At 47.0% G+C, this 10,785-nt stretch overlaps 1 protein-coding gene across 2 annotated transcripts in view; it reads left to right on the forward strand.

The window, feature by feature from the left end:
• The window catches only part of PPP2R2A (protein phosphatase 2 regulatory subunit Balpha), a 35,665-nt gene extending 30,737 nt beyond the window's left edge, over window positions 1-4,928 (forward strand). For both annotated transcript variants that reach the window (XM_051811873.1, XM_051811872.1), the window contains exons 7-10: window positions 330-494; window positions 1,518-1,687; window positions 2,892-2,983; window positions 3,934-4,928. In XM_051811873.1, coding sequence (XP_051667833.1) covers window positions 330-494; window positions 1,518-1,687; window positions 2,892-2,983; window positions 3,934-4,213 — 707 coding nt within the window. In that variant the 3' untranslated portion in view covers window positions 4,214-4,928. The remainder of the gene's footprint in view (window positions 1-329; window positions 495-1,517; window positions 1,688-2,891; window positions 2,984-3,933) is intronic.
• The last annotated feature ends 5,857 nt before the right edge of the window (window positions 4,929-10,785 follow it).

Raw genomic sequence — 10,785 nt, forward strand, 5'->3', positions numbered from 1 at the left:
ATGTTTTTAATTATAAGGTAACAGTGTACTTAGAATTTAAGCAAAATTAAGTTCTGTATGAAAAACTTGGGCAATAATCCGTAGCACAGAACTAATTACTGCTGCAGTGGGGCAGAAATGAAGAAGGTTTTGCTGTTAGAAGAATTAACTTCAAACTGATGGAGAATGTGATGTTACCATTTTGCTTTCCAGGCAAATTGATTTTAACTTTTACCCGGTTTATGACCGGGTTCCTCAGGCCTGGCAGAGCTTTGCTGAATACATTTCAAGCTGAAAAATCCCAAATCCCTTGTGCAGAGCAGAGCAGATTCCTTATCAGGGTGCTGCAGACATTGTAGATATCAAGCCTGCCAACATGGAGGAGCTCACGGAGGTGATCACGGCCGCCGAGTTCCACCCCAACAGCTGCAGCACCTTCGTGTACAGCAGCAGTAAAGGCACCATCCGCCTCTGCGACATGAGGGCCTCAGCTCTCTGTGACAGACACTCAAAGTGTGAGTTGTCACCCCTTTCAGTGTCTCATGGGCAGTCTGACATCTGGCTGTTGGCTCAAACCGAGCGTTCAGTGAGATGTTAAACACTGGAGGGTGGGGATGTGTTCATATTGGATTTCTGTGCTGTACAAAATCTAAATAAATCTGAAATTTAGATTCGTATTTGGCCAAAGCAGTGAATCACAGAATCCCAGAATCAGCTGGGTTGGAAGGGACCTCCGAGATCATCCAGTCCAACCCTTGATCCAACCCCGCCGTGGTTCCCAGCCCATGGCACTGATGCCACATCCAGTCTCTGCTTAAAAACCTCCAGGGATGGAGAATCCTCCCCTTCCCTGGGCAGCCCATTCCAATGGCTGAGCACCCTCTCTGCAAAGAAATTCTTCCTGATCTCCAACCTAACCCTCCCCTGGCACAGCTGCAGACCCAGCCCTCTTGTCTTGCTGATGGGTGCCTGGGAAAAGAGACCAACCCCCCCCGGCTCCCCCCTCCTGGCAGGGAGTTGCAGAGAGTGAGGAGGTCTCCCCTGAGCCTCCTCTTCTCCAGGCTGAACAGCCCCAGCTCCCTCAGCCTCTCCTCACAGCACTTGTGCTCCAGTCCCTTCCCCAGCCTTGTTGCCCTTCTCTGGCCCTGCTCCAGCCCCTCCATGTCCTTCCTGAGCTGAGGGCCCAGAACTGGACACAGCACTCAAATAAGATGAGTAGCAGCTTCAGCTGGGGAGTCAGTGTAGACACTGCAGACTTCAGAGTCAAATACCACTTGATGCTGGAAATCTTGCACAAATGAGTGAAGATTTCACATATTAACAAGTAATTTGCTTGTTTAGAACCTGACCTTGATAAGTGAAATGAATTTCAGAGTATGGCAAGTGTATTATAAGGGTTTCTCCCTAAAGCTGTTTTATATAACACAGAGTAGCCCAGTGTGGAAAGCTTGTTGAGGAAACGTTAATCTAATTTGGGTGTATCTTGAATTGAAGAGACACAAATTTACTCTTGAAATGCCTGTCTCGTTTTTACACAGTGTTTGAAGAGCCAGAAGATCCTAGCAACAGATCGTTCTTCTCTGAAATCATCTCTTCCATATCTGATGTCAAATTTAGCCATAGTGGTCGATATATGATGACTAGAGATTACCTGTCAGTGAAGATCTGGGATTTAAATATGGAAAACAGACCTGTGGAAACATACCAGGTATTGGGTGACGATCATGGAGGCTGGAAATGAAAACCTTGAAAGAGGCTGAGTCCTGCTGGTGGTCTTGGGTGGCAAAGTTCCATTTTTGTTTGTGGGTGCAGGCAGAGCATCCGTGGGATTTGGGGGGTCCCTCCTGCTGGAGGATCTGGGTACTCACAGGGTGATGGCAGAGCCCAAACCCATGGCTGGGGCTGGAAAAGCCTCCCCCTCACGCAGTGGGAATGTGGAAGGGGGATCTCCAGCCATGTGGGGGCAGGACAGGCCTTCAGTTGACTTTATTTCCTGGAGGAAACAGGAGGTGAAACATTTCCTTGGCAGAGAATGTTTCAAGCTGCCCCTGAGAAGTGCTGGGCTGTTCAGTTTGTTAGAAAGAGCTCTCGGGAGCAGTCCCAGGTCCTTCCTTGCTCTTGGTACAGACTCTGAGCAGTTGTTTTCCTGGTGTGTTCATAGAATCCCAGAATCAGCTGGGTTGGAAGGGACCTCTGAGATCATCCAGTCCAACCCTTGATCCAACCCCGCCGTGGTTCCCAGCCCATGGCACTGATGCCACATCCAGTCTCTGCTTAAAAACCTCCAGGGATGGAGAATCCCCCCCTTCCCTGGGCAGCCCATTCCAATGGCTGAGCACCCTCTCTGCAAAGAAATTCTTCCTGATCTCCAACCTAACCCTCCCCTGGCACAGCTGCAGACCCAGCCCTCTTGTCTTGCTGATGGTTGCCTGGGAAAAGAGACCAACCCCCCCTGGCTCCCCCCTCCTGGCAGGGAGTTGCAGAGAGTGAGGAGGTCTCCCCTGAGCCTCCTCTTCTCCAGGCTGAGCCCCCCCAGCTCCCTCAGCCTCTCCTCACAGCACTTGTGCTCCAGTCCCTTCCCCAGCCTTGTTGCCCTTCTCTGGCCCTGCTCCAGCCCCTCCATGTCCTTCCTGAGCTGAGGGCCCAGAACTGGACACAGCACTCCAGGGGTGGCCTCACCAGCGCTGAGTCCAGGGGCAGAATCCCTTCCCTGGCCCTGTTGGCCACCCTGTTCCTGAGCCAGGCCAGGATCCATTGGCCTTCTTGTCCCCCTGGGCACACTCTGGCTCCTGTTCAGCTCCCTGCCCATCCCCACTCCCAGCTCCCTCCCTGCCTGGCTGCTCTGCAGCCCCTCTGTGCCCCTGTAGCCCTGCAGGGTTGTTCCCAGTGGCTCAGTTGTCCCCCCTCCCCAGGTGCACGAATACCTCAGGAGTAAGCTGTGCTCGCTCTACGAGAACGACTGCATCTTCGACAAGTTCGAGTGCTGCTGGAACGGCCTGGACAGGCAAGTGAATTCTGCTCTCCTCCACTTCAGCTCTTTCCAGGTTATTCTTAAAACAGGCAACATGAAGCAGGACCCTAAATAGCTGCTTTTATTCATGGACTGGCTTGGACAGTATTTTAGTCCTGCAGTAGATTTTAGCAGTGCAAGAATCCACCCCAGACCTGGTGGGGAATCCAGGGGTGTGTGTCCCCTCTAAGCTGCCTTGTCAAAACAATATAATAATTGTAAAATGTAAAATCTATATAAACATTATATATAATAATTATATATATAATATATATAGTAATTATATATAATATATAATTTATATAGAATATAAACTATTTTTAATTATATAGAGTTATAGATAATTTTAATATCATTTTTAAAATGATATATAGTATATTGTATATAGAGAATAATATATAAAAATCAATATAAAGTATCAAATCTATATAATAAAAATTATATAGATGAAATATACACAATAATACATGAAAATCAATATAAAGTATCAAATCTATATAATAAATTATATATTAAACATTCCCTGTGGCTGGAGCAGGTGTGGGAGGGGCTGTGCCTCCTCTCCACGTGTGTCCCAAGGTGTGATCCAAATGGGGATCCTCAGGTTTGATAAAAGCAGGAATTTCTATACATAAAATATATAAAATAATAATTATAATTATATAATATATAATATATCGTGTAATATATAATGAATTAAAACAATATATAAATATATAATGTAAGATAAATATATATAATAGAGATATTTTAATATATGAAATAAATATAAAATATATCTATTAAATGATCTCTTAAACATTCCCTGTGGCTGGAGCAGGTGTGGGAGGGGCTGTGCCTCCTCTGCCCTTGTATCCCAAGGTGTGACCCGAGCAGGGCCACTCAGGCTCTCCAAAAGCAGGAATTGCCCCTGACTCTTCCCTTCTTGCTCCCTCCCCGTGCAGCATTGTCATGACAGGCTCCTACAACAACTTCTTCCGGATGTTCGACCGGAACACGAAGCGGGACGTCACCCTGGAGGCCTCCCGGGAGAACAACAAGCCCCGCACGGTGCTGAAGCCGCGCAAGGTCTGCGCCAGCGGCAAGAGGAAGAAGGACGAGATCAGCGTCGACAGCTTGGACTTCAACAAGAAGATCCTGCACACGGCCTGGCACCCCAAGGAGAACATCATCGCCGTGGCCACCACTAACAACTTGTATATATTTCAAGACAAGCTGAATTAGGGTTGGCATTCCTAAGCGAAGAGTCACTTCCTGCATAGTTGAAATAGTTGAATTCTAGCATTTGTACCTGTAAGGAAAAGCGAGTGAGGTCCATTATGGCACCCCTTTCCAGTGTTTAAAAACGTGCCATATGACAACACACTTTTATAGCTCCATGGAGAAGGCTCTGTGGCTCTGTTGTCTCCATGCCTGCTAGCCATTTAGGTGAGGATAGGGCACTTTTTAATTTAAATGACTACTTGCACCATCTTGCCTAATGGACTAGACTGGACTGTATCAACATCGGTTTACTCCACTTTTTATGCCTTCCATTGTGGTGACGTCAGACACAGGGAAAGCCTTCAATCATGCTATGGGATTTAATTGTGTAACCTCATTACTGTATCATTCGTGGCCCCCTTTTTTTATTAAATACAGCTCATTCTTGCTGTGGCTTGTAGCATTCCTCCTCCTTCTGGCCTCCTGGACTCCCCCCTTCCCCCTTGTCCCCCTCCACCTCGCCTTGGTGGTGGTGTATAGAAAAAAAAAACAAAATAAAGCACATAAAATGGGTCCGTTTGGGGTCAGTGGTAAAGGGGGTCTGTGTTGCAACAAATGTTTTAATAAACAGTTGACTGTAATCACTCCTTGCCATGTCTGGCACCAAAAAAAAAAAAGAGAAAATAAGGAAAAAAAAAAACAAAACTACTGAATAAAAGTGACAAAGAATGGAGAATCTGTTTTCTTTTTTTTTTTTTTTTTAATCTACCTCTTTATACAAATACTCTGTGTTTTACCTTAGATGCATGAAAATAAAATGATGTTTTTTGTAATGATTTTAACCAGTATTAATTATTTTTCCTGGGAACGAAGAGAGGGAGGGATTTCACAGGTACCTGCATTCACTCCTGAGTGACCAGGACACCAGCCCGTGTGTGAGCACCTCCATCCCAGCACCACCACCTCCTGCTCCAGTGGCCCTTGAAGGCTCTTTTTTTAAACTGTTGCTTAAATCACAACGGGAACAGAACCTTCAGGTTTTAAAATCCATCGTGTTACGGGACTGATGTCTTAATGTTTGGTTTCCTCCTGGTTTTCTTTGATGCCTTGTTTTTAGGACAAAATACCTTGAATGCCTTGTTTGGAGCCCCGAGTCCCCCGTGGCTTTGTGAGAAGTTGGCAGAGCTCGTGTGGGGCAGTTGTGTGGGATGTTGTGTGGCACCAGCACCCCGTGGTTCCCACACAGGGAATGACTGCCCTGCCTTCTGCTGCTCCACTGGCTGTGTTTTATTGCTAGAACCCAGTGGAAATGTAGTTTTAACCATGCAAGTGTCGCTTCTTGGCTTTGCCAACTTCCTGCCCCCCCAGAAATGTTCGCTGGTGCAACGATCCCGAGGTGTGGATGTAGAAGCTGCATGAAATCAGTGTTTGTAGTGGTGTGAGAGATCCAAACTCCTCAGCACATCAGGCTTATCCAAAGATGAACTACATACTGATGCTTTATCAGGCTCATGAGTTTTTACCTCCAGGTATTTTTGCGATTTGTGCTTTTAGGTTTTACTCCTCCCTCCTGGAAATATTCAGTGAAGTTTAAAGTCCTAGTGAACTTACCTTGACTGGGAGAGTTTTCACTTTTCAGCTGCCTATATTGAGTTATTTCTGTGGCTTAGTTAGAGGTAGTTATTAAAATGCCTTTATGATTTGGTCAGCTGAGATACTGTTTCTGCTGTAAAATTCTGGCTGGGTTAGAAGTTGTTAACAAGACTACTCTTGCAATCACTCTTTTTAATTTCTCTGAAGTCCTTGTGCAGTGGTTTGAAAATGTAAAAATTCTAGTATTTATTAATCTGGTTCTCTTCAATACAGTATTTGTCTTGTACCATGCATGCCTGACCATGAGCCTTTGTAAGGGTTTGACCTTTTTTCTCACCTGTTAGCCTTGTACAAACAACTGAACTGCCCCAGGGACAGCAGCTGTTTTTCCAGAGGGTGAATAAACTCATGGGCCCTGCTGCACGTGACTAATTTTACTCCAACCAGACTTACTAATGGTTAAGGAAACAATCTGTTGAGTAACATTAATCATGTGTACAGGTGTTTACAGGCTCAGGGCCAAGGTTTATTCCTTACCTTAGCGGGAGGGTGAAGAGCTGATGGGATGTTTTTGCATCAGAGCTGGCAAAATTCCCCTGTTTTGTGAAGGGTGTGGCTTTAAGGATGCTGGTTTGGGAAGATGAGGGTCGTGGCACTGAGGCAGCTGCTCCTGAGCTGGCCATGTCCTAAGGGATGCACTGAGGTGGTTCTTAGCACAGATCCAGAGGCCCTGGGGATGTGAAGGTGGTACAGAGTGACCAGGTGGCTTCACCCAGAGCAATACTCCAGTCCAGTCCTCCTCTGGGACCTCAGCTGGGCCTGCTGGGATGGTTTAAGGCTTAGCTGGGGACAGGGTTTTGGGGTTGTTGGTAATGTGTCATCAGAGGTTTGGTTTCTCCTCCCCAACCCCAGCTCCTGCCTGTGCTGTCACAATATCCAGCTCGAGGCTTCTCGAAGCACACTGTCCACTGATACCTGCTGTAAATCGTCTATTTTATTAATAAAAGTCTGCAGAGAACACACTTTGTCAGGATGCTTTTTATCCCCTTCCCTGCCCCTCTCCTTTTCTCCAGGACAGGTGTTTTGGACAGGCCTGGTCCCTTCCCTGTGCCCCCTGTTCCTGCCCCAGGCAGGAGATGCTGGGTCACTGCCCTGGGCTCTATTTGTCACTTCCCTGCTGGGAAGAACCTGGAAAACACTGGATATGCAGCAGCACCTGCTTTCCTACTGCTCTGCTGAGGCAGGACTGCAGCACTTATTAGTGAAATCCCTGTTCTTTTATTACCAGCCTAATGGGAACAAGGCCAGGTAATGCTGTCGAGCAGGAACCTGTAGTTTTCCCCCTCTTGGAGAAGGGCTCCAGGAGGATGGAATGTCAACGTTTTTCTAGGATTTTTCATTGTCCTCTCGGTTTTGGGGACAACAGAGCTGGGAGGTGATTTCCTGTGTGCTGCTCTTCAGCTCTTCCCCTCGGGCTGTGGAGGTGGAAAACCTCCCGACTCGCATCAAACACTGCTTTTATTGAAGAAAAGGGGGCCTCCTTTTGCCCTTTCCCGTGGAATTGGGAAGGGAAGGGCTGCTGTACTGGATCGAGGTGGGAAAGAGGCTGCCGTGTGATGATTCTGACTGTCTGGAGCTGTTTGTGTTTGCCCTTAGCAAACATCTTATTTAACCTGCTGTGGAAAGGTTCGGGTTTGTAAAAACGAGCCGTGGCTGGAATAAAAACAGTGTTTGATTCTGCTGGGAGACAGCTGAGAGAATAAAAACCCTGAATCCCGTTTCTCCACGAAATGAATTTTATCCTTGCATTTAAATCATTGAGATGATTTTCCTTTGCAAGCAGGAAAAAAACAGCACCGGCTGGGTTTTTTTTCCCGATGGTTTTCTGTGCCGGGGAATCTCCACTAGGAGGCAAAACGTTACCAAAAAGAGGTGGAGGCTTCAAAAAAAAAACGCGAGTGCTCGCGGTGAGGTGTGGCCGCTGTGCCTTGAAGTCACCTCCGGAATCGACACTGGCATAAAACATCAAATTCGGTAAAATACCAAATCCAAGGAAAGCTTTTCCAGCATTTATCCCAGCAGGAAGAATCCAGCCGAGGTGTGCAGGGCGAGGAGCCCTCGTGCTGCTGGGCTGCAACAGGTTGGCATTTAGGAGTGCTGAATTAAGAAAATAAAAGTAATAATGGCGTGATTAAGACTTTATAATGGTTTGGCTTGGAAGGGACCTTACGGATTATCCAGTGCCACCCCTGCCATGGGCAGGGAAACCTTCCACCAGCCCAGATTGCTCCAGCCTGGCCTTGGACACTCCCAGGGATGGGGCAGCCACAGCTTCTCTTCTTTACTTAAGTTGCTTCAAATGTATAGAACACCCTGGAACCGTGGGATAAAACAGTGGGATTAACTTGGCTCAGGTAAATAAACTGCCTTAATACTTGTTTGATCTCAATCATCAACTTAAAGGCTTTTTTTTTTTTCTTTTTCTGGAAGAACACCCTTTTTCTTGCACTTCAGTCCAAAAAGCCTTTCCCAGGAATTTTTGGCCATCGTTTCTCCTCCATTAACGTGTGGTTTTCTGTCCCTCCAACCCTGCCATTGTCACAGCGTTTTCCATCCAAGGATTCAAATTACTTTACAAACATTAATTACATCGTTTAAATGCCTCAAGGAACCTGTGGAGTGGTTGGAGCACAGGGCTGAAAGTCAGGCCTTGTGAATGCTATTTCTGGCTCTGCAGTGACTCACTCTATAATCTCGATCCATTTATTTCTGACTCACCAATTTTAATAGTCCCACTTGGCTGATAAATATTCATGCCACAGGTGTTGTGGCAAACGCTTCCTGAATGAGGGAGGTGACAAACACTCCTGTTAACCTGTGATTTTAGGCCTGCAAAGTGGGATTGGGTTACCTGGGCAGCTTTTCTATTTAAAATCATAAGTAGCTCATTGTTCTGACTCCAATCTCAGATGTATCTGCGGCCCTTCCACCTGTAAGCATGTTTTATTAAATGGCTTTAATTACTGCCTTCTTTGTACTACATGTGGCTAATTCTCTCCCAGTGATATCCCAGAGACATCCAGATTTTCCACAAGATATTTAGTTGTCACTCAGGGCGTGCAGCCAAACTGGGAAGAAACGATGGTGTTAAAAAAGGTGGGTTTTAAATGCCCAACATTAGTGGAGATGAAGATAAAAACCACTTGAAATGGGTATTCTAGTACAGGATGACTGTGACACTTGTGCATACAGGCTTTTTCCTCTAGCTTGAAATAGTTCTGGCACACAAATAAAGTGATTTCTTTGCATTTGCAACGGGGAGGTAACAAAGAACATTGATGGAGTTGTATCTGTGTGGCTTCAGTCTGACAGTGTCGCTGTTACTGAGCTCCTACTGTGGGTACTGTAATGTTAAAAACCACAATTCATATTTTTGTGGTTGCTGATGGGAGGAGTTTGTGGTATAAAAGGCTCCTTTACAGCTGTTGGAAGCAAAATGCTCATATATATATATATATATATATATAATGTGTGTGTTTGAGATGGGACTTCAGTTACCAAGTTCCACCAAAAAGACTCTGGGCCTCCAAATAAACCTTAAAGCTGAGGTGATGTCAAACAGAACAAAGCTCATGATTTCTCAAGCTGTGAAAGCAAATGAAATAACTTGTTTTTAAATAAGTTACTCTTGCTGGTTCTGTGTCAGCAAATGCAGAAAAAGGAGATGAAGAACAGAAGAATCTGCTCAGTGCCACACCAAGTGCCCCTGGAAATCACCCTGCTGAGGAATGGACCCGCCTGATTTTCTATTTAAAACTATCTCTTGAAATCAATAATTTTAGAAGAACCTCATTTTCTAGATATGATAATTTCACAAAAGCGATAGGTAAATCCGTACTGAAGCTACATGTGTAATGCCTGAAGAAACCTCAGCAGGGTCAGGCAGGTGTTTGCATCTATTTCTCTGCATTTTTAAAGCCTCTTCCATGGAAATTCAAATGTTACTCCCCAGCAAATAACCTGAGGTTGTCTCTTCATTTTCATATGGAAAGGAAACTGGTGCACACTCACAATTTGGCTTTTTGTGGCTCGTTTTGCATCCCCGTTAGGAAGAAGTCCAATTTTGTAACAGCAATGCCACCTCTATCTTTGCTGCTGCTGATTAAAAAACCAACCATGCTCAAGGGTGGTTTGTGTGCTAAAAGTGTTGTTTCGGGAGGACATTAATCTTAAAAAACATTAGTTCAGAGTGTCTTAACTGTGTTTCACGGACCTCATTGTTGACTTAGTTACCTGAGGCTCTGGTCCCTCACAGTGCCTGGGGGGCCAAAAGGGCCCTGAACTCAGCACTGGGGAGGCCTCTCAAATCCTGGGGTTGGTTCTGGGATCCTCAGCTCAGGAGGGGCATGGAGGGGCTGGAGCGTGTGCAGGGAAGGGAACGGAGCTGGGAAAGGGGCTGGAGCAGCAGGAGGGGCTGAGGGAGCTGGGGGGGCTCAGCCTGGAGAAAAGGAGGCTCAGGGGGGACCTTCTGGCTCTGCAACCCCCTGACAGGAGGGGGGAGCTGCCAGGGAACAAGGGACAGGAGGAGAGGGAACGGCCTCAAGCTGTGCCAGGGGCGGGTCAAGTTGGATATTGGGGAAATTCCTTCATGGAAAGGGTTGGTTAAACATTGGAACTGCCCAGGGAGGTTTGGAGTCCCCAGCCCTGGAGGTGCCCAAGGAAGGCCTGGACGTGGCGCTCAGAGCTCTGGGCTGGGGGACGAGGTGGGGATGGGCCACAGGTGGGATGCGATGGCCTTGGGCGGCCGTTCCACCCCAAAGAACTCTTTATTTGGCCGTTCCACCCCAAAGAACTCTTTATTTGTGCGTTTCCGTCCCCCCGCTCCCCTCAGGCCGCCCCACTGCCCTCGCGCCGCCCGCCCTGCGCACGCGCGGGACGTGCGCGGCCGCGGGTCGCGCCATGGAGGGCGGGAGGGCGGAGAGCGGCGCGCGCCGCGCCTG

Source organism: Manacus candei, unplaced genomic scaffold (assembly GCF_025592945.1).
Source record: "Manacus candei isolate 608988 ecotype Guabito, Panama unplaced genomic scaffold, ASM2559294v1 h1tg000084l, whole genome shotgun sequence".
NCBI classification, from domain to species: domain Eukaryota; kingdom Metazoa; phylum Chordata; class Aves; order Passeriformes; family Pipridae; genus Manacus; species Manacus candei.